General features: G+C 44.2%; 2 protein-coding genes across 3 annotated transcripts in view; one reads left to right on the top strand and one right to left on the bottom strand.

Moving 5' to 3' along the window:
- LOC137434084 (receptor activity-modifying protein 1) overlaps positions 1–17,739 on the bottom strand; it is a 33,569-nt gene extending 15,830 nt beyond the window's left edge. The window contains exons 1-3 of one of the 2 annotated variants that reach the window (XM_068126742.2): positions 17,405–17,739; positions 11,499–11,634; positions 5,777–6,015 (exon numbers count right to left, since the gene is read on the bottom strand). In XM_068126742.2, coding sequence (XP_067982843.2) covers positions 5,777–6,015; positions 11,499–11,634; positions 17,405–17,456 — 427 coding nt within the window. In that variant the 5' untranslated portion in view covers positions 17,457–17,739. Of the gene's footprint in view, positions 1–5,749; positions 6,016–11,498; positions 11,635–17,404 lie in introns of both variants that reach the window. The other variant, XM_068126741.2, reaches the window with a different exon arrangement.
- Positions 1–27,578, top strand: part of MOB4 (MOB family member 4, phocein) — a 456,882-nt gene that overhangs the window by 212,805 nt on the left and 216,499 nt on the right. The window lies entirely within an intron of this gene.

The following is a 27,578-nucleotide window of genomic DNA, read 5'->3' as shown; positions in this document are numbered from 1 at the left end:
CTGGCTCTCAGGGGAACTGTTGACACTTTGTACAGTCAGAATAATGGCAACTTCTTGAAAGAGGTGGAACTTTTAGCCAAGTTTGACCCAGTAATGAGGCAACACATCAGCCAAGTTGAAAGTGGAATGAATTCTCATGCCACCTACTTAGGCAAAACAATTCAAAATGAACTGCTTACTTGAATCGGTGACAAAATTATGGAGAGAATGGTGGCTGAAATTAAACTGTCCAAATATTACATAATTTTGGATTGTACCCCAGATCTCAGCCACCTGGAGCAAATGTCTGTTGTGATCAGAACAGTCAAGCTGGAAGAAACACCTGAGATCAAGGAGCACTTTTTGGGCTTCCAGGTTGCACCCGAATCGACAGGTCTTGGGTTGTCTGATCTCATTTTGAGCAGCCTGGAAGAGCTGAACATTCCCTTAAGTGATTGCAGAGGGCAATCATACGACAATGGTGGCAACATGAAGGGCAAAAACAAAGGAGTGCAGGCAAGGCTTTTGGTGAAGAACCCTCGTGCCATGTATGTCCCCTTGTGGGGCTCATACATTGAATCTTGTTGTGGCTGATGCTGCCAAGAACTCTATAGATGCTACCAGTTTCTTTGGCAATGTTCACAAGATCTACACTCTATTCTCAGCTGCTCTCCAGAGATGGGCCATTTTGAAACGGCATGTCACCATTACTGTAAAGTCCTGGAGTGAGATGAGGTGGTAGAGCTGTGTCAACAGCATCATCCCTTTGCGCTACCAGGCACCTGGCATAAGGGATGCATTGTTAGAAGTCAGGGAAAAGGCAACAGATGCCATCACAAAAATCGAGGCCCAATCTTTGGCAGAGGAGGTTGGGTCATTCAGATTCCAGATTTGCACAGTTGTGTGGCATGACGTCCTCTCCAAGATCAACACAGTCAGCAAGCTACTGCAGTCTTCCACAATGCAGTTGTATGTGGCAGTCAACCTCCTGGAGAGTACTAAGAGCCATCTGTTAAGCTACAGAAACGATGGCTTTGCTGCTGCACAAGCTTCTGCAAAAGATGCATGTGAGGAAATTCATGTGGAGACCGTACTCAAGGAGAAGAGACTGTGAAGCACGAAGACTCACTTTGCCTATGAATCACCAGATGAGCCAGTCAGGGATGCCCTGAAGAGGCTAGAGACCACATTTTTCAATGTGGTCGTCGATTCTGCCATTGCATCTTGGACGACCGGTTTGATTGGTTTGAAACACTTGGACAAGTTAAAAGCAAGTTTGGGGTACTGCAAAACTTCCCAACCTTGGATGATGAAGCACTGGAGAAACAATGTGTGGAGCTTGAGAACACACTGAGGAGTGGAGAGGAAGCCAACATTGATGGGAGAGAGCTGGCCATGGAAATCAGGAACCTTCCTCAGTTACCCACAAACAGGATGACTGCATTTGAACTGCTGGACTTTGTCCACAAGAAGGAACTGACAGAGTTGTATCCAAATCTTTGGATCCTGAGGATTGCCTGTACCCTGCCAGTGACAGTGGCATCAGCTGAATGAAGCTTTTCAAAGCTTAAGCTGATGAAGACATACCTGCGATCATCTATGGCACAAGACCGCCTCACTGGACTTGCCATCATTGGTATTAACCATGAGGTTGGCAGGCAGGTGTCTTACGATGATGTCATTCACGATTTTGCTTCAAGAAAATCAAGGAGGCAAAGATTTTGAGGACTTTCTCACTGATGTTGGATGGTGGTGAAAGGATGGATAGCTATAGTTTCTACACGCACCTATAGCTATTGTTTTTTACAATAGTTAACACTTTTGTCGTGTTCACTTTATTTATTTTGAATATTTTGCACTCATATTGATTGTTCATTGCTATTTAATTGTCAAAATATTTTTTGTTTTTATTGGTGTTCATTTGTCATTGTCTACTTAATTGTTTCTTAACTTCTCAAATTTTAATATTTTTAATATACATTGTTTTCAAATAAAGTAAGAGATTTGTTGTTAATTCGTTTGTCCATCTCCAGTTTGTGTGTGTGTGTGTGTGTGTGTGTGTGTGTGTGTGTGTGTGTGTGTGTGTGTGTGTGTGTGTGTGTGTGTGTGTGTGTGTGTGTGTGTGTGTGTGTGTGTCCATTCAGTTATGAGCAGTGTGTGATTTGGTGGTTGCGCTGGGAGTGTTTTGGGGCCACAAACAAAATCTTGTTTAGGGCCACCAAAATCCTAGGGCCGGCCCTTTGTGGGTGTGGTCGGGTGAGGGGTGGTTGTGTGAGGGGTGGTTGTGTGGTCGGGTGAGGGGTGGTTGTGTGGTCGGGTGAGGGGTGGTTGTGTGGTCGGGTGAGGGGTGGTTGTGTGGTCGGGTGAGGGGTGGTTGTGTGGTCGGGTGAGGGGTGGTTGTGTGGTCGGGTGAGGGGTGGTTGTGTGGTCGGGTGAGGGGTGGTTGTGTGGTCGGGTGAGGGGTGGTTGTGTGGTCGGGTGAGGGGTGGGTGTGTGGTCGGGTGAGGGGTGGTTGTGTGGTGGGGTGAGGGGTGGTTGTGTGGTCGGGTGAGGGGTGGTTGTGTGGTCGGGTGAGGGGTGGGTGAGGGGTGGGTGTGTGGTCGGGTGAGGGGTGGGTGTGTGGTTGGGTGAGGGGTGGGTGAGGGGTGGTTGTGTGGTCGGGTGAGGGGTGGTATGGGGTGGTTGTGTGGTCGGGTGAGGGGTGGGTGTGTGGTCGGGTGAGGGGTGGGTGTGTGGTCGGGTGAGGGGTGGGTGTGTGGTCGGGTGAGGGGTGGGTGTGTGGTCGGGTGAGGGGTGGTTGTGTGGTCGGGTGAGGGGTGGTTGTGTGGTCGGGTGAGGGGTGGTTGTGTGGTCGGGTGAGGGGTGGTGAGGGGTGGTTGTGTGGTCGGGTGAGGGGTGGTTGTGTGGTCGGGTGAGGGGTGGGTGTGTGGTCGGGTGAGGGGTGGGTGTGTGGTCGGGTGGGGTACCATGATGCTGGCACGATAGCGCAGGCTTGAAGAGCCTAATGACCTCCTCTTGCGTTGAAGCTCTTTGTAAATATTATTCCTTCATGTTCCTTTGAGCTTTGTTTCCCTATTCCCAAATGCAGACAAAGAAGACCAAACATACCCAGCAACATCCGACTGGGTGTGTAACAGACGTGGTCGTCAAAAACATGGACCCGCCATTATAAAGGTCCAAATGGATAATCAGAGAGATTACACGAGGATAGTAGGAATTATTATAATAACTACATTTTTATAAACAGTCACAATGTTAATCCTTTAAGTATAAATAAAATAAAATAAACTCAAAGTCTCCAAGATGGAGGTTTTAAACGAGATGACTCGACAGATAAAACGACCTTTTGTGCCCAATGTTGCGGAGTGGAGGATACTCCATGCTTCCCAAAATAGCAGGACAGGTAAAGGTGGACACTAAACTCAGTGAACCAGCATTAATCTGTCTCTGTCCACGTGTTCCAATTCCTCGTCTCACCTGTCATCCATCACCATGTTCGCCGCTTCCACTTATCAGCACGGGGAACACATCGGTGGCAAATCGATTTAGTTGAATAATATGAAAGATTCCCCCCAACGAAAAATTGCTAAACACAAGCATCAAGTATTATATATAGTCACATATCCTTTAGGTTCATCATTCTTTGCACCTGAAACTACCTTTTGTTGGTTCGTGAGTAAAAATGTAAATCTTTGGGAAGCTTTCTTGTAGGTGGTGTATAATCAATTAATGTGTCCCTGGGCTGGTACTCTTCCATCGACGCCATACCCGAGTGGCGTCAATGATACGTCATAATATTTACTGCATATTAAAGTATCAGCAGTTTTCTGTCCATATGTTTCTCCCTTTCTGCCAAATGGTTGGACTTGGACAGCTGGCATGACTCCGCCCATAATGACGTCATTAGTAGGATGACCGACTCCACCCACTGGCATTTTTACTTTCATGCAGCTCAGGCCGAACACATCATCGAACCCGTCATATTCACAATCGCCACGCCCGACAGTGTCATTTCTGATTTCTGAACCATAAACTTCCGGGAGCATGCGAGACAGCGCCTTGTTGCTTATACACCTCCCAAAAAAGAATTTTCCATATGGAACTCTGTTGCACGGGTTCTTGCTAATTAACCAATAAGCAAGTACGTCTACCTGACAGGTTTGACCTCAACCACTAAACATATTTTCACTACTGTATTAAGGCACAATATGATTTTGTTTGTGTGTTATTGGTGGCCTTTCTCTTCTTCTTCTTCTTTTGTGAGAATTTAGGACAGAATAATGATTGCAGATGCAAAATGGTGGGATTTTTGCCACTCTATCCACTCCCCACCCCCTCACCTGTTCTTGATCATACCACAATTTCCATTCCTCCTCAATCCCTCTTCCAAACTTCAAGCTTTCCTCCCTTCTCCGCTTTATATCTATCTTCACGCGGTGCATTCACAGCGACGTAAGTGCCCACCTCCAATAATAGCTCCCAATATCACGAGTTGAAAATTGAGATGTTTTTGGTCTGGTGCCTTTCACCGGCAAGCACTCAAACTAAAAAGGGTATAAAACGGCAAAATAAACACCTGAAGCCAAGCAATATTGGTAATTCCATCATGAACGTGCATTAGCATCACAGTCAATGCTATCGTTACATTTAAATCCTGAAGAAAGGCCATTATCCTGACCACACAAATAGAGAGGTCCAGATCAATCTTCATTCTTATTTTTGCACATTCTTGGTAAAGGCAAATGAACAAAAATTCATCAAGACCATGAAGTCCTTCATTCGGCTGCTGCAGAGCGTCGTAACAACCCAGTAGATAACAGGCCCCAACGTGGTGATTTCACCGTCATTCTCTTCCATTGCCCTTCAACTGACTCCAATTACCTTAAAGTGTATGGAGCCCCTCTGCGGCACCCTCTCGTTGACTTGATTTGCGTCGAGTATGGTTTACACTTACACGGGTTTAAAATAGCAGATCTGCGAGATCTCTTGATTTCCGGTGTTTTTAGATGGGGTTTTTTTTCAACCGAGAAAAAGATAAACCGATTTGAAGGTTTTCAAATCCAATGATCAAAACTTTGAGCTCCACGTGTGAGCAGGTGAGGGGAGTATGACGAAAACCCTCGTAAAGGCCGCGAGATACATCTAAAATCTAAATCCTTCGAATCCGTTTTTTTTTTGGGAAAAATATAAAAAAGACAGGGAGAGAGTGGGAGGGGTCAAGGATTTCTCTTTGAAGTTTGACCTCGTTTTTTTTTTGTTTTTTGTTTTCCATAAACCAAACTTTGGTTGGCTAATTGGATGGAACTTAGTGGGAGATGAGACTTGCACCAATGGAAAGAGCATGAAAAACCGAGTCGATTAACTCTAACGTAGTTTTTTTTTTTTTTTTTCTTTGTTTTTTGAAATTTCTAAGGGCTCACTTGAAGTACTTAACAAGTGTATTTGCAATAGTATAAAACAGTTATTTGATGGTTCACGACCAATCAGTAATGGCTTCGCATAAGATAGCAAATTTTAAATGTCTAATGCCACCTCGACCACAACTGATCCCACAGCGAAAATGCAGGCAATGCCCTCCTAGAACTCAAGAATACCTGTGTTTGCATATGGATGTGGCAACATGTCAGTGTCATGTCTGGTCTTATTTAGGTACCTGTGTTTGCATATGGATGTGTCAACTTGTACAGTGTCATGTCTGTTCTTATATTTAAAAGAATATTACAGTATATTATGATTATTAAGGTTCATCCGAGTGTACACGTTGCTTAACTGAACAATGATTAGTCTGCACTCTCACTCCTCTTGCTGCACCAGACGACAAGAGCAGCCATGATGGTGGTAAGGAGCATCGGCGTCGAGATCAAGGCCGCTAGTATGGCATCCGGTGGGTCCTGTTGTGCCACGGGCTGTGGTAGGCACTCAGCCAGCAAGGTCCGATGTACTTCCATGAAGAACTGATCGACATGTTCATTGGGCCAGAAGCATTTGGACAACTGTGCCGCAATTTTCGTGCAATGCGTCAGTTCGTCGTAGAACCTGTAATTAACACGACCATTACCCAGAAAGAGGGAAGATAGATCAATGACAATGTAATAAGGACATTTCGCCCTTAGCGAGAGTTACCGGCATCATAATAATCACCATCTAGCCTATCAACATGAATATTTGCACACGGTTCTCATTATATTTCCAAACTCACATATTACCCACATTTGCACACGGTCCTTCTCTTTTTCCGGTAACTTTTTAATGTCATTTCATTTTAGGCTTACCACATCTGCAGTACTACTACTACTACTACGACTACTACTACTACTATGCCATCTTTCATGGATTAAAAAATAATAATTACCAATTAGATGGCACCGCACTCCAAAAATAAAAAGGAAGGAAATCATCCTTTCGAAAGGATTTTAAGCAGGCTTCCTAAATGCTTTCCAGCTGTGTTTAAAACTCAAGCACAAGGATATCCTACTATATTAAATAAGGCGATTCTCTATGTATCTACATCTGAAAAACAGGAAAAAAAACAGAGCTGGCCTGATTTCAAACTGCTTTTGAACACGTGTTGTTTGTACCCAGGGTACCCCCTCATCTTATTGGTTTCACCAAGGACAAATTCACCAACTTTATGCGAAGGCCAAAAACATTGGGGATTTGAACGTGTGGTCGCAGAAACACGAGTCAAGCATGTGGATCACATCACCAAGTTCTATGAATATCCACCCATTACAGATCAAAAATACCTCTCAACTATCACTGCAGTATGGAACAGTATGTGCATCAATTTAATGGAAGGGGTGGGAAAGAGTCAAACTTGGGGCATATTAAGCTCATTGGCATCACTCAAAATAGCTACATAGAAGCGTTACCTTTTTGCGAGCAAGTGACAGAAAATAAAGCAAGTAGAGCTACATTCAAAATACACCGCTGCCATGACAAATAAATAAATAACATATCCTCCAGTGCGTGACATTGCCAGGGCACTTTGGTGCCCGGCGATGCCACCGTGCAGCACATGGAGACGGTATTGGGAGGGAGCAGTGTATAATAATTTATGAATTGCGTAATTAAAAAAAAAAAAAAAAAAAAAACCGTAACATAATTAATTTCTTAATCAATTGGCTATGAGAATGCCTAAACCACCACCGTTTCATCCGAATCTGTAATGTTTTTGAAAATTAATGAATTAAGTAATTAATCGAAAAATTAATTGATTTATATTTTTAATCAATAAATCAAAAATATCCTTTATAGCCAAATCACTTGGTCACTGTTGTGTCCAAATATCAGCTTCCTAGCTCAAAAGGTGCTCATGATATTGCCCAGATGAGAAAGAAAATAAATAAGTACTTAATATATCGATAATAATTAAGCAATAATTAATCAATTAATTGATTAATCAAAAAATAAAAAATATATAGTTTTTGCCAAAGCACTCCTAGCTCAAAGGATGGATGAGATATTGCCGGAACAAACAAACAAGACAGAAAGAAAGAAAGGAAACAAACAAGAAATAAAACAAAGAGTGAAAACCGATACGCCTTTTCGGCACGCCTCATCGCCGGGCCCTCTTCGGCACCTGGAGATGGAATAAAGAGGTACAAAAAAATTACATAAAGAGCAATCAGAGAATGCTGACCCTCGCCAGGACATGTTTTTAGTGGTTTTTAAGGCTTTTGTGTTGAAACAAATATGGCGGCCGAACCATGTGACTGATGACATCATTATTATTATTTTTATCCATAGATGACGCACAAGCAATGTCATCCTGATCGGATGAAGTTTTGTACTTCTCGAATAATGGTCATAATGGAGGAACTTATGACATCATCATTAACATATGTTATTCCCCATGGTGAGTTCTTTACAATGAGCCATGTCTCAATTTTTTTCTATGCAGCGCTTTGAGATATAGAGGTGCAAAGTTTTTTGGTTTTTCCAAGATGGTGCACAAACAACGTGATCTATGACGTCATAATTATATTAAAAATATTCTACAGGAGGTGGTGCACTTATGGTGAAATCTTCTGTGGATCAGACCAACTATGGGCCGGTGCTCCTGCCTCACACCTAGCTCGGCTTCACGCTGTTGAAACCAAAGCTTTCAGAATTATTGGAATCTCCCGCGATGAAGCTATCTCTGAGGGCCTTTCACTCACTCACCGCAGGCAGGTAGGTGGTCTTTCTGTCTTCTACCGACTCCTCTCCGGCCTTGCACCCCCAGCTCTCTCTGTGCTCTGTCCCCCAAATATTCCTACAGGTCGCACAAGATCTGCCAGCAACCCTCTGATGGTTAAACTGCCGAAATCTCGGCTCTCTGCTCACCTTCACTCTTTCATTCCTCTTTTCTCCCGCCTCTGGAACAAACTCCCTCACTCCCTTCAATCCCACCCCTCCCTCCAAGTCTTTAAAACAGCTGTTCACCACCATCTCTTATCTTCCCCCATCCAAAACCTTGATATTTTCTACCCCCGCTAATTCACCCCAGATCCACCTTGTTTGAAATTCCAACTTCTTTCCTGGAAGTCCTGGCAGTGTCCATATGTTTTATACCTCTCCCACCGCCCCCTTCCCATGCCCCCCCCCCCCCAAAGCCCTCGCCCTCTCTCAGATCTCTCGATGTCTCCATGTCTCTCGGTCCCTGCTCTCAAATGTTGTGTTTGTGTCCTTCCCCCTCTCTCCCCATCTTGTCTACCGCTCCCGATGTTATATGTTTTATGTGTCTGTTTGTCTTTCTGTGTGATTAATGTTCGCTCTTTCACGAGCCTCGATCTTGTATACAAAAAAAAAAAAAAAAAAAAAAAAACGGTTGCAGAAAAGAATCATTTATTCTGTGCGGACAAACAAACAAACAGACAGACAGACAAAGGACTCAAATGCAATACCCTCTCCTCTTGTGAGGGAAACAAAACTGTGACGAAGATAAAACTGACGTCAGACGTATCAACAAAGTTAGCGATTCTCCTTGAACTCGTTTTGGGTGTTGTGATAAACTCATGCCTCTTTTGGCACGGAGGCTGTTTGTGATGTTCTCAAAATGAGACATGCAACAGTCCGAGAAACCCGTTCCTGGAACCTTTCGAACATCCCACGTAATACAACCCTAACCAGAGTGTTTTTGTGCGAGATCTTTGAATGACACAAAATGTGGGCATTGCCCATCCTGGCATGTTTTCAGCGAAAAATGTAAAACTAATTCAAGCCAGCAGAGAAATATCAGATGTAACACTGGTGAATGAAGGGTGATTTATCAGCCTAATATGTGTGTATATGTGTGTGTGTGTGTGTGTGTGTGTGTGTGTGTGTGTGTGTGTGTGTGTGTGTGTGTGTGTGTGTGTGTGTGTGTGTGTGTGTGTGTGTGTGTGTGTGAACACAAAAAGGAGGGACAAGAAGAGAAATTCCCAGCTTCTTCTTCACCAGAAAATATTGGATCACTTTCAACATTTGACATTAATAGACAATAACAACTCAGCCGAAGACTGAAAATGTCAAAAATGTCAATGTACCCATTACTGTCACAGTAAAATGTGTCGATGATATTACTCGATTTGAAAATTCAGATGTATAGCCCCTTAATACAAGTTTCACATTTAAGCACATGGAAATTTCCAGAAAGTATATTAGTGTAGCAGCATAGCAAACCTGTTGTGCATTTTGTGATACAAGCACCAAATTTGGCACAAATGTACATTAATATGTTGCGAACATTTTCAGATATTGGGCCACTTGAAATTCCGTAATTTTTTTTTTCAAATTTTTCCAAATTTCGTAATTTCAAATTTTTCGGGTGACACCGTCACAATTTCGGTCTTCGAGGCCGGCCGATATAGTGGGGCGGCTTAGCCCAAATATTCAAAAGAATTGTGCATTTTGTGATACAAGCACCAAATTTGGCACAAATGTACATTAATATGTTGCGAACATTGTGTGGTCAGCAATGAAGACGAGAGTCTGAATTACATGTATGCAAAAGACCTTGTGAACCAGTGAAGCAAATACACGGGTAAGCATGAATTAAATCTAGGGCATGATATAATTTCCATGATGTTTACCTCTACACTCAATGGTGGAAGGAGGTAATGTTTTGATCCCAGCTTGTCTGTATGTCTGTTTGTCTGTTAGTCCACAAAATTCCAGACAAAGCTTGTAGTAGTGGTAGTTGTAGTGGTAGTGGTGATAACAGAAATTGTTATATAGAACTGAACTTATATTATTATTATATGCAGAAAATAACTTCATTTCTATATGCCCTGCAGTGGACAGGTTAATTGGTTTATGCACTGAAGGGGTCACCCTGGTGTGCACTGCTGTGTTCTGCCTCACTGAGTTGTTCAGGTATGATGTACTCAGCACAAGCTTCCGGTCGGCCCGGAGGTGGGGGTGCGGGGCCTGTCACGGAACGTCAAAACAAACGGCCTGCCGGGGCCGCCCAAAAGTCGGGCGTGAGGGGCGCGTCCACTAATGGAACGCCTCTCGCTTCCCAGATCGAGGGCCACGTGGTCAGGAGAACCTCGTCCCTTCCGGTCACACTTTGCCTATCGGCCGGCCTCGAAGACCGAAATTGTGACGGTGTCACCCGAAAAATTTGAAATTACGAAATTTGAAAAAATTTGAAAAAAAAATTACGGAATTTCAAGTGGCCCAATATCTGAAAATGTTCGCAACATATTAATGTACATTTGTGCCAAATTTGGTGCTTGTATCACAAAATGCACAATTCTTTTGAATATTTGGGCTAAGCCGCCCCACTATATGGAATCTCGAGGAGGGGAAGGAATAAGAATGTGTGGGGAGAAAGGAAGTAAATATTCCTTCGTTTTTTTGGGTACGTAATATGTAGATAGCCAATATATAGACAAGGTACGATTATTAAGTGTATTCTTACTTGCAGGTTTACAAAGGAGAAGGTTGTTTACGTTGTCATAGCGCCATACCTAAATAGCAAAGGTGTTGAAATGTGAACATCCTTTAAACAAATCATGTTGTCCAATGACGTCACAGTACCTAACCCAACTCATTTGCTTTAACAGTAAAAAAAAAAAAAAACTTTGGAAGTACTATATAAAAGGCTCCTGCCTGCTCAGCACAAACCACAGATTTCCCATGTGTAGCCATAATCTTGTAATGTTCAGGTAATTTCAAGGCCAATCATCTTACTAAACGGTGTTATTATTTACAAATGGAACATGGATCGTGTTTGCACTCTGCAAGCAGATAAGTAAATCAATTAAATGAATAACGAGTGAACAGTGTGACCTCATTATTTATGTACTTGGCTTGTACGGCAGCTTCCATAAACCACAAAAATAAAACAACAACAACAACAACAACAACAACAACAACAACCGAGTTACCAACTCGTACCATTTTCTGTTGATACAGGAAAACTCAATTTGGATCAAAGTCATAATCTACTTTGAGTATGCATTCCTTTTTGTTTACGAGTGAATAATTCAAACAAAAAGCTCTTGTACACATTGCACAATCGATTCCTCTGGGTGAAAGTGTTACTCTACCTGTAAGTAAGAGTCCAATTGCAGTGCAAGCTCTCATTCAATGTGCTGATGTGATTGTCAAAAGAAGAGTAGCAGGTCTCTCTCATGTCAATCCAAAGTGACGTATCGTTGCATTCTGGCGCACACAGGGCCAGTCCTGCAAACAAACACACACACACACACACACACACACACACACACACACACACACACACACACACACACACACACACACACACACACACACACACACACACACACACACACACACAATGATTTCTCTGAAACAATAATTCCTTTTGCAGTGTATATTCTTTTTTTCTGGTGCTGTGTTTTTATTGTAGTTTACAGAGATCAAGACTCAGGGTAGGGATGGTGTAACGTTCAGATGATCACTGATCAGTATGTTCGGTGGCAGATCATCTGTATGTTATACTGTGTGCATTTGTTTAAAAATGCGCTTTATGTTCAATATAGATCTTTCTTTTTTTTTTCTTTTTTTTTTTCTTTTTTTTTTTCTCCCCTTTTTTTTTCCCCCCTTTTTTTTTTTTTTTTTTTTTTGTATACTGAATCGAGGCTCGTTTTAAGATGTCCTTGACAACATAAAAAATTAATAAAGGTGGAAACTGTGGCTCCGAACCATTGTTGAGATACATTATTGTAGCTTTGCCTGCCCTGAAAATGAAGAGGGTGTCAATGAAATATTTGGCAAACTTGAGCTCGTCGGTCATCAGGACTTCTCATAGACCGATCTCGATAACTTCCCAAGGTATATGCATGGATTATTGGGACAGCTACTAATAACAAGATATTGTTTGTCCCACTCAACGATGCAGTAGACCTTGAGCATCATCCGAATATCAGGGTGAAGACAAGACAAAGGACTTGGTGACCGCTCTCCCACTACCACCAGCTTTGTGGCCTCGGGTTTTCTTTCACTTTGGTTTTGAGCTTTTAGCCAGGCCACCAATACAAAAAACCGTTCACATTGTGACAAGCATGAAACTTGACAATGATGTTCTTTGAAGATACTCTTTAAATCCAGTTTTTAGCAAATTCGAAAATTCAACATGGCGTCCACTTTTTCAAAATGGCCGCCAAAATTGTTTAAAAGTGCCATAAACTTTTTAATATTGAATTTAGGATGTACGAGTATATATAGAAAATCACAGAACTACATATTATGTATGTAAATTTTCGTTAAAATTTTTAATTTATCTTAATTGGCAAATTGAAAATTTTAACTACCTCTTGTAGGTAATATGTAGTACTGTGATTTTGTATTGACACTCGTACATCTTAAATTCAATATCTAAAGGTTTATGGTGGCTCGCTCAACGACATTTTGTCTCTTCGCGCTGGACCCATTCGTGTTGAAGATCGCCCGTCTCCTCTTGTCTCTTCCATCTCTCTTCTCTGCTGGCCTGGGCCGATTCGTTTCCTTCCTTCCTCCCTCTCTCTTCTCTCTCCGTTCCTGTCTGTGCCTCGTGTTGGAGATCAGCCTCGTGTTGGAGATCGCTAGCCCTGCGTTGTTGTGGTGTGCGGTGCTTGGAGCGGTTCTTGTGCTTGGTGCTACGAGCGAGACTTGCGGGTGCAGCGAGGCGCTCGGTGAAGCCCGACGGCGCACAAACGAGGGGCGCATCGAGGCCTGCTTCCCGCTGACCGGAGCCGCGGTCAGACGACTGCGCTCGAACCCGGACGACACACTGCACACTACTGACAGATAAGGCCGCACCCCACAAAACATTACACCACGGGGCAGTTATTTTATGCAATTCATTCCTTTGTCTCGTAATTGGAAGTCGGTGTGCGGGATCCCGATTTAGGTCCGTTATTTATCATTGCGTTTCCCTGTCCCGACCTTTATTTAAAATAAACCCTTGTATTATTTTCTTTTCCCTTCAAATCTTGTGTTCGTTTGCGTTAATCCCCTGCAGGATCAGAGCTGCAGTCGGAATGTTGTAGATAAGTGCTTCCGCCTCTTCTTCTTCACTTCTTCCTCCCGTGCTTTTATAGCCGAATCCGTGTTTGATCGTCACCTCCATTGAAGCTGTTCGGTCTTCCGCGGTCCCTGGTGTTAACCGAAGGGATCGCACGACTATCTATATGTATATATACACACACACACACACACACACACACACACACACACACACACACACACACACACACACACACACACACACACACACACACACACACACACACACACACACACACACACACAAGCTTGGCTCGCCTCACCATGCGTTGTTACACAGGAACGGGCTTGTTTTAGCTGAAGATGATGACTGTATCTGAGTTGCTGTGTTGTCATGATTTACACCAATTCTAAAACAAACAATTATTTTGCACAAATTTATTTGTAGCGTTTGTGATATTACATTTCGAAAGACTTGCTATTAAGGATAAGCAGTTTAGGTTTATATATTTAAAAAAAAAAAAAAAAAACCCTCACCACGTACATACAGGAGGGGTCGGTGCAGATTGGAGGTTTGGGACGATTACACCGCACCACCACAAAATAAAAAACGCCTCACCACCACGTGATTCAAAACTCCTCACCACCACGTGATTCAAAACTCCTCACCACCACGTGATTCAAAACTCACCACCACGTGATTCAAAACTCCTCACCACCACGTGATTCAACACGCCTCACCACCACGTGATTCAAAACTCCTCACCACCACGTGATTCAAAACTCCTCACCACCACGTGATTCAAAACTCCTCACCACCACGTGATTCAAAACGCCTCACCACCACGTGATTCAAAACTCCTCACCACCACGTGATTCAAAACGCCTCACCACCACATGATTCAAAACGCCTCACCACCACGTGATTCAAAACGCCTCACCACCACGTGATTCAAAACGCCTCACCACCACGTGATTCAAAACGCCTCACCACCACATGATTCAAAACGCCTCACCACCACGTGATTCAAAACTCACCACCACGTGATTCAAAACGCCTCACCACCACGTGATTCAAAACGCCTCACCACCACATGATTCAAAACGCCTCACCACCACGTGATTCAAAACGCCTCACCACCACGTGATTCAAAACGCCTCACCACCACGTGATTCAAAACGCCTCACCACCACGTGATTCAAAACGCCTCACCACCACATGATTCAAAACGCCTCACCCACCACATGATTCAAAACGCCTCACCACCACATGATTCAAAACGCCTCACCCACCACATTATTCAAAACGCCTCACCACGTGATTCAAAACTCCTCACCCACCACATGATTCAAAACGCCTCACCCACCACATTATTCAAAACGCCTCACCCACCACGTGATTCAAAACGCCTCACCCACCACGTGATTCAAAACGCCTCACCACGTGATTCAAAACGCCTCACCCACCACATGATTCAAAACGCCTCACCCACCACATTATTCAAAACGCCTCACCCACCACATGATTCAAAACTCACCACCACGTGATTCAAAACTCCTCACCACCACGTAATTCAAAACACCTCACCACCACGTAATTCAAAACACCTCACAGCCACGTAATTCAAAACACCTCACAGCCACGTAATTCAAAACACCTCACCACCACGTAATTCAAAACACCTCACCACCACGTAATTCAAAACACCTCACCACCACGTAATTCAAAACACCTCACCACCACGTGATTCAAAACTCCTCACCACCACATGATTCAAAACACCTCACCACCACGTAATTCAAAACACCTCACAGCCACGTAATTCAAAACACCTCACCACCACCGTTATTAAAAACACTTCACAACCACGGAAACAAAAGTTTGAGGGAGTAGTTTAGTGACAACACAGACACTGCCCAGATATGTAGATACGTAGATAGATGACTGTACCTGAGTTGCTGTTTTGTCATGGTTTACACCAATCATAATATAAACAATTATGTTGCACAATGTATTTGTAATATACATGATATAAAATTTTCATGAACAATTGAAGTTGAAGATTTAAGTTTCAAAAAAAAAAAGTTTCAAAACATTTTTCAAAAAAAAAAAAAAACCACACTTTCCCCCCAAAAAATTTTCAAAAACAATACCCCTAGGACATACCCACGGGAGAGATAGGTGCATACCAGAAGTTTGGTACGATTTCACAAAAGTTTGAGGAAGTAGTTCAGTGACAACACAACACAGACACTGCACAGATATGTGTGAATGAATGAATGAATGAATGAATACGAATACGAATATACAATGAATATTCATTCATTCAGATGTGTGTGTGTGTGTGTGTGTGTGTGTGTGTGTGTGTGTGTGTGTGTGTGTGTGTGTGTGTGTGTGTGTGTGTGTGTGTGTGTGTGTGTGTGTGTGTGTGTGTGTGTGTGTGTGTGTGTGTGTGTGTGTGTGTGTGTATATATATATAAATACATATATATATCATTGTAATTGCAAAGACATATTTTGATTTCCATGCTAAAATTGGATTGCTTGCATTATTAGTAATTCTCAGCATTACTTTTAGTCTGTACTTCATCATCATTACAATGACCAGGTACCCTGCCCGATGCAGAGTGTTGGTGCTGCCGAAACAGTCACTAGGCTACGATCCTGGTCAGGTCGACACTCCGACTCAGGTAGGCAGGCGAGGAATTTGTTCATGTTGCCGCCAGTAACTCGCCTACTTTCCAGGAAGGACACCGTGGAATCTTTCACATCTACCAACTAATGCAAGCAGACAGGACACCGTGTTTCGCATCCATCCGAGGGATGGCACACAAAAGGAAGAGCTCTTACAACAAACTTCAATGTAAGAGGAGGCCATTGGGCCAATAAAGCCTGTGCAATAGTTGCCAACCTAAGGTTGGTTGTCTGTCTCTATCGTTTTAAATGCTGAGAGTCGAGCGAGGAAGCAGCATGTTCCATTTTAAAGTCTTTGATATGACTCCGACGGGGTTTGAACCAAGGACCTCCCACGTTCAGAGTGGACTCTCGAACCATTACACCATCGAGTGTGGTTTAACCATGGTCTAGCCCCAAAGGTAAGCACACTCTCCTCCAAGCTTGGCCAGCTGGTTCGTGAATGACTTGGGCCAAAAACCTCCGCTTGCCAACCCCACAAGAACATGGGAATAATGGTGGCTGTTAAGGAAGAAGAAGTCTCTAAAGCTATGCGGTTAAAGGTATCAAGGTTACTTGGTGGGTGAGGTGGAGGTATTGTGGATGTCCGTGGCGTTGTTGGGGTAGTTGTAGTTTTAGAATGTGGGGAAGGGTAAAGGTGGTGGGTTATGAGGGTTTTTGGGAGCAATTTCTCCCATCAGCTGAATAATCATCGCGATTCTGTTTTTCTATGTATACCTTAGGTTACGAACTTATTGATCAGCCCTCTTACTAATCGGCTTCCTTTTGTGGGGTGAACCAGAGAAAGCTTTCCCGATATCGAGGTAGGAATTTGGATTTCGTCCATGGTGCCAGCGATAGCTTGCCTACTCTTCATGAAGGAACTCCATGGGATCTTCAACATCCATCGACTAACGCCGGCAAACGGGACAGCCGGCTTAACGTCCGTCCGAGCGGCGGCACACCTGGCGATGCAGCAATCCGACAGCTTGTATTCGGGTCGGGAATCGAACCTCGACGGGGAAATCTCAAAAGGAGACGATCCTCAGGACGACGTTGCATATTAATGAAATAATCATTTAATTGTAATTATTTATATCTTTTTTTAATGAAGTGCGGGGTTGTGTCTGCGATCTCTAAATGGAGGTCTGCGGTGCGCTCGGAGTCCGAATCGTTCTGCACACACGACAAGGCACCGCCGATGTTTACCTGCGCGCGAAGCACGTGGTGCAAGGTGCGCGGGCAAGCGGGGACACGACGGGCGCGGGAGGGAGGGATGGAGGGTTGTGCACTTGTGCCGTGTCGGGCATGACCGGTGGTGGGGATACTGACCGAGCACCGTGACCGCCAAGAGGAGCGCTGAGCGTAGGATGCAGCGGGTCATCGCGACCTCTCCAGGTGGATCGGTAGGTAACCTTTCCGAAGACTCGGGTTCGGGTCGCCCAGCAGAACCACGAGGGAATGCCGGTGTTGCGATGTCAACTTACTCCTTCGTCCTACTTAAAACGACCGCACTCGTTAAATAAGGTCCACCAATAGACCGGAAAGCAACACCTTAACCAGCTTCGGTTATTCCTCGATTTATACTTTCCGAACTCGTTACCCAAATCCAAAGTGAGTCCCACGATTCCTTGTCCGACTGTACGCTGTCAAATCTTTTGCCAATCGTTTAAAGGCGCGTGACGTCACGAAGTGCGGCCACGCCCTCATGGCAGCGATTGTTGGGAAGTGGAAGAGGGCGGGGCTTGGGGCGGGAGGAGCACTCATTGCTCAAAGTACGGGCTCATGACCCCCCCATTCCGCGTGGACCCGTGTGAACGGTGGTGGGAATTGCGGGAGAATCGTTTGGAATAATATCTGCAGGGGGAGAGGACATAACTATGAAAACAAACTGCTCCCTGTTACCACAAAGCAAAGATTCTTACAACTCAACATTGATCTTTCATCACAAACGGTTACCCTTCTTTACGTGGCACCCAGGGGAGTTCAGGGCTCCTGGTAGTGTCTACAGACTACACCACTCCCCCCATATGGGGTAGGAGACCCTAAATAAGTAATTTGAAAGCAATTCCCCAAAAAGGTAAGTGTTCAATTAACAGTTAACTGAAGAAACAGAGATTTCAGATAAATAGAATTTATTGGAAAGTTTGGTAGGAGAGCACAATACAACACTTTATTAAACTTGAGAATACCCCAAACGACGAATAGCAGCCAAGTAATAAAACCTATCAAAAGAACAGCAGCTGACAGCACTGAACAAATATCTGTAAAGAAAACATAAAATTACCTTTCTCATACTTAAAAGCATCCCCAAAAGGGTTTAACCTAACCCAACTACCCACCAATATAAATATACAAAAACGCAAAACGCAAAAATATTTATAAATATACAATATAAATATACTAAATATATAGTATACACAAAACGCTAATTGTTTACACGACATAAAACAAAATCACATACCCTTTTCACAAGCGATCAGGGGTTACCCAGGACACGGTGGAAACACTCCACTGGACCTCTGCCGAGACAGTGAACACATAATGCAGTTTCCATTTAACAACAACAACAGCGTCCATATTTCATTTATACATAAAAAGAACAAAATGGCGTCGCATACTCAATGCAAGCCTACTTTCGTCTGCCGGTTACATGCACACACCCACTGGACAGCCAGGAATTCACTGGAGAGTACAAGAACTCGGAAATACACTTCTTGAGCAGACGCACCCAAGCACAGCACCCTAACTGCGGCAACCAGGAAGTACTATCGCAGAGGACCCACACAATACCCGTGTTAAAACCTACGGTCGTATTGTATGACCATGCATTCTGGCCCTTCGGGGTCAGGCTGCATGTGTTTTGATTGACCATGTGCTTCAGCTTTTGGGTTGAGGTGCATGTGTATGCCAATGGGACAGTGGGACAGCCTTGATAGACGGGTGTGCCTTGGCCGTGGGGTCAAGGTGCACGTCCAAGGCTGTTTAAATGTTTGATTTTTTTACCTTTTTTTATTATAAAAAAGGCAGGCCACGGACTGGCCTCAAAAAGTCCACACAATAGTAGTCTCCCGATATGACTGCACAGGTAGCTTATAAAGCCAAAAGGGGCGGAACCAATATAATTATCCCTGACGGCGACTAATGATTGGTCCCACAGGCTACATTCGTCTCCCCCCCAAATGCATCGGCGCCCCGACGATGACCCAACCGAAAACGGCAAAGTAAGGAGCTAACCCTCAACACTCAAAACCACATGTTCTAAGATTGGTAACTACCTGACTCAACCCCTTTTGCTTGTGACTGGTGGGTTCTCACAGGGCATGGCAACCGATGCGGTTTCGAATGGTAACCTGCAGTAGTTCGAGTGCTACGACGTAGGCTGGGGACAGCTGGTGATCCCTGGTCAGATGAACCTTCACTAGATTCACTAGAGCTACTCTCCTGGTCCTGCACAAGGCTCCCAGGATCAAGTGGACTTTCACTTGTTTCCATACTGTTCTCCAGGTCTGGTACCAACATCACTTGCTCTCCTCTCCAGTCCTCGTCAAGGACCATAAGCATCGACTCTTCCTCCGAGTCATCTGTAGTATCAGCAGTAACAACAATCTCGTCGTCGTCAACAGCACACAATGGACCAACCGGATGGGCATTACAGTCCTCTCTTCCAGGCACACTCCTCAACTCCGTTTGGTGTACTTGGTGAACTGGGCCATCTTGATTGACAGGAACAATATACGACACCTGGGTCTTAAGGTCGACGTACAACTCTGTAAAGATGAGAATCCCAGACGTCTTGGATCTTATTTCTTCCTCGCACCTGGTGATTTTTCAAATAAACCAACTGACCTTCTTCTAGGCCCGAATCAGTTACCTGCTGGTTATACTTTTGATTCCGCTTTTCAGCTTTGGCCTCCAATTGCTGCCTTACATGATCATGCACCACCCTCAGGCATTCCTGATGTTTCTGCACCCATTCTTCTGAAGTGTCCTCACTGGGATCGGCTTCGTTGATGCCCAGGAGGAAATCCACAGGGAGTTGGGGTTCACGGCCAAACATGATGTAGTGTGGAGTCATTCCGGTAGACTGATGAGCAGTAGTGTTATAGGAACACGTTAACTGTGATAAAAAATGGGGCCAGCGTCTCTTCTTATCTGGTGGTAGAGTACGAAGGAGGTCGTGGAGGGTGCGGTTAAACCGCTCACACTGCCCATTACCTTCTGGATGATACGGAGTCGTCCGGCTTTTCTTGACCCCATACATTTTACACAGCTGCTGTATCACCTTGCTTTCAAAATTTCTGCCTTGATCAGAGTGGATACGGCTTGGAGTGCCAAACAGGTGGAACCACCGTTTCACCAACACATCTGCCACTGTACTGGCCCACTGATCTCTTGTCGGTATCGCCTGCGTAAACTTGGAAAATACATCGGTAAGCACTATAACATTCTCTCTTCCATCACTGGATGGTTTTAACACAGTGAAATCCATTGCCAAGAGTTTGTTAGGTCGGGATGCCTGCAAACTTCCCTGATAAGCTCGAACTTTAGGGCCTTCCTTTGCCAGAATACACCTTTCACAATTGCAACACCATGTTTCCACATCCTTTGGCATACCTGGCCAATAACCCCAGTCCTGGGTGAGCTGTAAAGTACGGTCTATACCCTGGTGTGCATGTCCATCATGCACGCACTTGAGCACTTCTTCTCTGAGGCATTTCGGTAATAGAATTTGGAACACTTCTCTACCGCCCCCTGGAGGGTAGATCCGACGATAGAGCACGCCTTCCCTTTCCACCAGGCGACCCCACTGGCGAAACAACTCCCTACTTTCCTGACTCAGTTGTTCATGTTCCTTTGGCCCTGGGGTTCGACCCTCCCTCCAATGTTTCCACATGGGACCAATGCCTGGATCTCGATTCTGCAAAGTGGACAAATCTAGCTGTGAATAACCAGGCAGGACAGAAATCTCATTGCTGTAAACTTCCTGATAAACAGAGGAGTCAGCTGATGGAGGATGAGATAAAGCAGGAGGGACAGCCATTCCTGGGGAAAACCATTCAAAGTACTGCCTCGACAAGGCGTCTGCATTGCCATTATAACGACCTGAGCGGTATTCCAACGTATAGTCAAAGGAAGCCAATTGAGAAGCCCATTGCTGCTCCAGTGCTCCTAATTTAGCAGTTTGAAGATGGCTCAGTGGATTGTTGTCAGTGTAAATTGTAACCCTATTACCTAATAAATACTCCCGGAATTTTTCTGTGACAGCCCATTTAAGAGATAAAAACTCTAGCTTCATGGAGCTGTAATTATCTATGTTTTTTTCTGCCGGCTTAAGGCTTCGACTGGCAAAGGCTATAGGCCTGCACTTTCCGTCATGCTCTTGGGAGAGTACTGCACCAAGCCCACCATGACTAGCATCGATCTCGAGGATGAATGGCTTTTGGAAGTCGGCGTAGGCTAAAACTAGTGCAGTGATCAGGGATTCTCAAGGGCCAAAAATGCCTGCTCACAATGGTCATCCCAAGCGGAGGACAATGGGGTCTGGGGGGGTCTTGCCCTTCTTGTTCGACCCACTCAGCTGTGCTACCAAATGATGGAGGGGGGCTGCTAATTTAGCAAAGCCATCTACAAACCTACGGTAATACTGGCAAAACCGAGGAAAGAACGCAGCTCAGCCAGATGAGAGGGGCGTTTCCATTCACGCACCACAGCCACTTTGTCCGGGTCTGTAGCCACGACCTGTTCAGAGACAACATGTCCCAAATATTTGACTTGTTTTTGGAAAAAGTGACATTTGGAAAGCTTTACCTTCAACCCTTGTTGTTTAAGTCTGGAAAAAACCTCTTCCAGACGATCAAGGTGCTGGTGTACTGTAGATGAAAAAACAACGTCATCAAGGTACAACAGGACGGACTGGAAACGTTGGTCCCCGAACATGCGCTCCATTAAGCGCTGAAAGGTCCCAGGCGCATTACATAAACCAAAAAGCATTCTATTGAACTCAAACAAGCCAAATGGCATACAGAACGCCGTTTTGGCCGAATCAGCTTCAGCCATCGCCACTTGGTTGTACCCACTAGCTAGATCCAACGTTGAGAACCACCTAGATCCTGTTAAAGCATCAAGGGACTCTTCAATTCTCGGAAGTGGATATGCATCCTTCCGGGTGTTAGCATTCAGCTGTCTGTAATCGACACACATACGGAGGCCTCCATCTTTCTTCACCACCAAAACAATCGGGGATGAGTAAGGGCTGCTGCTTTCCCGAATTATTTGACTGTCCAGCAACTGTTTGATGTGTGCCCTAACTGCTTCATACTGCGAGGGGGGAATGCGCCGATAACATTGGCGCACAGGCACGTCGTCAAAAAGTGGGATCTCATGTGTAATGAGACTGGTACAGCCTAAATCACCCTCACTTTTAGAAAACAGAGAATGGTATCCACCTAATAGGGACTTGGCCTCGACAATTTCACTAGGGGTAAGGCCTGGAAAGTCAAGGTGTTCAAGGTCAGCAAGGACATTAGTATCCAGATCAACCGACTGGACAGACACATGGGCCGTACATTCGTGTATAGACTCGTCAAGTAAGAGCTCTATGTGAGGGAAGTTACCAGCCTGAATATCTTGACCACTGACCATCTGCACTGTCCCTACCTCTCTGTGAGGTGTTAGCCACACATCAGACTGGCCTACATTAGTAACAGGGGCATAAAGGGTACCTCTCTCAGCATGGACCAAAGCAGGAGAGACCAATAAACCCTCCGGGAGGCAACCGTCAAGGGGACCAAGGGGCTCAAGTAAGAAATCCATAGGTGGAACCTGAGGGCAAGTAACAGGGACCATGCAAAGTGTTCCAGCAACTATGCGTATGGGCAGTGTACCCTGAACCCTCACCTTAAATACAGAGGAGGAACTTACTATGGCCTCAGTCCGCTGACAGTGACGAAGCACACATCTCCATGCTGGGGCGGCAGACTGCACAGGACTCTGAAATAATCTGGAGCCATGCTGTTCAAATAGCTCATGGTAGCAGTCAGTGATAACGTTTATGCCATGAATACCAGGGGTGGTCTTTTTACGACTCTTGATAACACCATTGGCTGGTTCTTTCACAATCAATATGCCCCTACTAGGCATGCACCGGTCCAGTACCTTTACATCTAAATCAACATAACCAAGGTAAGGTATGTCTAACCCATTAGCTGCTTTAAGACCCAGCCACTTGCAGTCATAAAGTTCTTGTTTAAGCAAATGTGAAAAGTGTTCCAAAAAATAGCTTTCCGTAATCGTCGTGACCATGGAACCAGTGTCCAACAGACAAGGAACTTCCACTCCCCCCATGGACACGGCCAGCACGGGGCAAGACCCAACTAACTTGCTAAATGCTTCGGTTTGTTCGGAGTTAGAGTCTAAGGACACCCCTCCCAGTGTGTGACTCTGCACACTGGGGGGTTCTAGTTTTCTGACTGGTTAACCTGTGCAGTACCAGTATTAATCTGGAGTAAGTTTCCTTGTGTGCAGTAGCGAGCAATGTGACCTGGCTGCGCACACTTAATTCAAATTGGTCGCCGCCCATCAGGTTCCATCAGGTGCCAGGAGCGAGACTCGTGGAAGAGCAAGGTAGAAGAACGAGCAGTGGGACAAATATCGAGGGAATTAACGAAGAGTAAAAGAGGAGGGAGAGAGAGAGGGAGAGAGAGAGGAAAGGAGGAAACTCTAAAAATGGTAAGTAATTGGTTGGGTTAGAAAAGATTAATGAGGGTAATACATATCATGGGGTCAGGATGGGGGATCTTTAGCGTGGAAGACAATACGTTCTGGAGACATCAAATTCTGAGTTTATAACTACATGGTATTTATAGAATACTTACCCTGCGCAGGCAACAAGTTGCGAGCCAAGTCTTGTGTTTTTGAACATTTTTTTTCTTTGATCCAATATGGCTGCCAGACCACGTGAGTAATGGTCATAAATATATATTATCTAATATAATTGTTGCATAGATCATGCTCAATACATTTCAAACTAATCAGACGAAGCGTTGTCCCTGTCGAATTATGACGTCATAATTATGGCACCTATGACGTCATCGTTAACAACACCTATTCCCCATATGGAGTTCTTTACAATTCCCCATATGGAGCCATGTTTCTTTTCTTTTTTTTCCATGCAGCGGTTTTGAAGATATAGAGTTGAAACGTGTTTTGGTTTTTCCAAGATGGCGCCTGTACCACATGACATATGATGTCATGATTATCATTATAATATTTCACAGGAGGAGGCGCTCCTATGGTGAAAATTTCGTGCCCATCAGACCAACAGTTGCAGAGAAAAAAATTCACAATGATCGGATAAGTGTTGTACTTGTCGAATTATGACGTCATAACCAAGGCACCAATGACATCATAATTAACATATCTTATTCCCCAAGGGGAGTACTTGACAATGAGCCATGTTTCAATTGTTTCCATGGAGCGGTTTCGGAGATATAGAGGTGCAACTTTTTTCGATTATTTCCAAGATGGCATCTTACCACGTGACCTGACGTTATAACTCTCATTTTAAAATTCTACAGGAGGAGCCGCACATATTCTGAAAATTTCGTGTCCCTCGGACTAACAGTTGCACAGGAATTTTTGTTTTTTTCATACTGATCAGATCAAGCGTTGTACTTGTCGAATTATGATGTCATAATTAAGGCACCGATAACATCATCATCAATATATCTTATTCCCCATGGTGAGTACTTGACAATGAGCCATGTTTCAATTTTTCCCATTGAGCAGTTTGGAAGATTTAGTGTAACGTTTTTCCAAGATGGCGTCCGTACCACATGACCTATGACGTCATAATTATGAATAAAAAAATTATACAGGCGGAGGCGCTTCTATGGTAACAACATCTATCTGGAGTGTTCATGCAAGGTGAAGACGAACCGTAGTGCGAGGAATGGCGTTTCTCTCTGTCCCTGCAAGTGGTACATTAAGATGGGCATGATTGGTGTTGCGCAGCGTGGAACTCCAGGACAAGGTTCTTAAGGTCCGCCATTTCAGATTGTAGCTGTGTGACGTGCTGTGGTGGAGGTGTTTCATTAGCCTCCACCATTAGGTATCATGCATCCCTCGTCATCCCTTTTTTTCAATCATCCGACTAGCAGGAGTACCCGACGTTGCCGGGAGGTGTGGTGGTTGTTGGAGGCAGGAGAGGGAGGGGTGAGGAAGGGAGTGGGTGGAGTGGAAGTGGGAGAGGAGCAGGAGGTGAGGGGAGAGGGATGAGGCTATACTACATATAAATATTTTCTGGGGGGGTGGGGGGTGGCTTTAACAGGCCCCTCCGATTTGGGGGAGGGGGAGGGAAGGGAAGGAGGAAAATTTTTCCTAAGCAGAGTGCTTTAACCTCAGTGTTTCCCAGGTAAAAAAGGAAATTGTAATACCCTCTGCTACCAACACCAGGTGGCATTTCATGGTACACATTTACATAGATAATTTACGACCCTCCCTCGGCCCCCCAGACCCCCGCATGAGGCCGCAGCCACAGCCTATGTTACCCCTAGACAAAGTTGTATTTGTATTTGTAAATACCCCAAGTAAAGTATATAAGTGTTTATAGCTGGAGTACCCGGCGTTGCTCAAGTGAAAAAGAAACATTAACTTATTTGAGATGAGGGCAAATATAATGGAAAAGCAATTACATCCAAATCAGAATCCATCACAAATGTGAAATCATCATTTCACCTTTTTATTGAATATATGCTGCTGAATGTGCCGTTTATCACGTTTCTGAGTTGAGTAAAATTCCGTTCAGGAAGAAGAAGAAGCCTTACTACCAACTTTGTACACTTCCGGAATTGTTTGATTTCTTTGTGTTCAAATGTTTGCGAATAGTTTTGTATTTATTTATGGGAATGTATACTTGTATATAATTATAACTGTCATTAATCAAAAAGGCTTAGGCACTGTAGAGCGATTGTTTTTTAAAATCCCAAAAAACGAACTTTTTTTGGCCGAAAAAACACTCCCAAGCCCTCACTGATGAACCTCTGAAAGTTTGAGGAAGATCTCTTCAGCCATCTTTGAGAAAAATGGCGACACACAGACAGACAGACAGACAGACTCTCTTATAGTATAGATTGCCCTGAAACCTGACACATCCCTTCTTCTACTCAACGGTCCGCAGAATCGCTCGGTATAAGATTTTTCAATTTTGGATCATGGGGGCTCCTAAAACTTTGTGTGACGCCCGCTAATGACGTCATTGCAGACCAACGTTAGTAGGTAGCTAACAGCGTTTAATGTTACGGTTCAATAAGTTAGTGCTCAAACACACCCACAGGTTATTGAGTTTTGGACGCACTCACAGTTAACGAGTTAATGGTTCTGCTCGCGTGAAGAGCGGAAGGAGTAAATAAAAGCGGAAGTGGCCGCAGCATAAGCGTGGTGCATGCGATCGTATTCAATTCCCTTCGGTTGCGATTTAGAGGGCCCGTAGTGGTATGTAACCATTGTATAATCATGTGATTTACGTTGAAACATATCTGTGGTGAATCTGTGAGGATGACGTTGATCAGTGAGCAATAGTAGCGCGATGCTTGTTACCAAGGACACGCCAAGATGGCGCCGTTTCGGATTCGCATTTTCTGCTTGTTAACGAAACCTGTATCTGGTACATTGTTATTCATCTTATTCTAGTTTCACGAAGCGTTAATGGAGCCGTAACGAAGTCTTCCGAACCGTTGAAGCTTCGCAGCTTGGAAGGTGCGGTGTTGATGAAGGACCAAACGACCTGTTTCTTGTCTGCTCCGGAAATAAAAGCTTCTGTATTCAACCCGTGATCCTTCGTCCTCGTTCATCCAAACCTGCGACAATCCCCACAGTGGCGACATACACCTGGCTGCTGTCACACTTTGGATCCCTACTAGTCCTTTATCGACCAACCGATTGCTCTGAAACCTGATAGTCTTGAAAACCTGCAGGGAAGAGTGCGATTGAAGAAAATGTGGAAGTTGGTTCCACAGGTGGGAGAAAAGAGAAACGAATAAACCAATCTCGATGAAAAATTATGGGCAGATTAATCTCTGAACGTATAGTCAGGTTCACGGTTTTTTTTCGTTCAAAATTTTGGTAGATTAGCAAAACTATACATTTTTGGAATATTCAGAGCATGAGGAATCCAAAAATTAATGTTTACATTTGCGTAGACACCTTTGCGAAAATGACCCTCAGGACAGTGATGAAGATCTGTAAAAGCATATTCCTGAACGGTATAGACCTAGTAGATCCTGTGTATAGGACTTATAGTTCAATCTGATACTACCTATAACTTCCTATAACAACCTATAACTTCAAAGGACTTGCAATATCATGTATTATGTAATACAGTTATATCACAAATATAAAGACAATGGTTTTCAATTACCTTTGTTTGTTGCTTTTCTATAATCCTGAGCACTATTTTGAGGCCTTTATTGGATTCCTTGACCCAGAAAACATAGGATTAGCATAT

Source organism: Myxine glutinosa, chromosome 10, assembly GCF_964187855.1.
Source record: "Myxine glutinosa chromosome 10, kmMyxGlut1.1, whole genome shotgun sequence".
In the NCBI taxonomy this organism is placed as follows: domain Eukaryota; kingdom Metazoa; phylum Chordata; class Myxini; order Myxiniformes; family Myxinidae; genus Myxine; species Myxine glutinosa.
The sequence above is the reverse complement of the archived record's forward strand: the minus strand, read 5'-3'. Positions and strand labels throughout refer to the sequence as shown.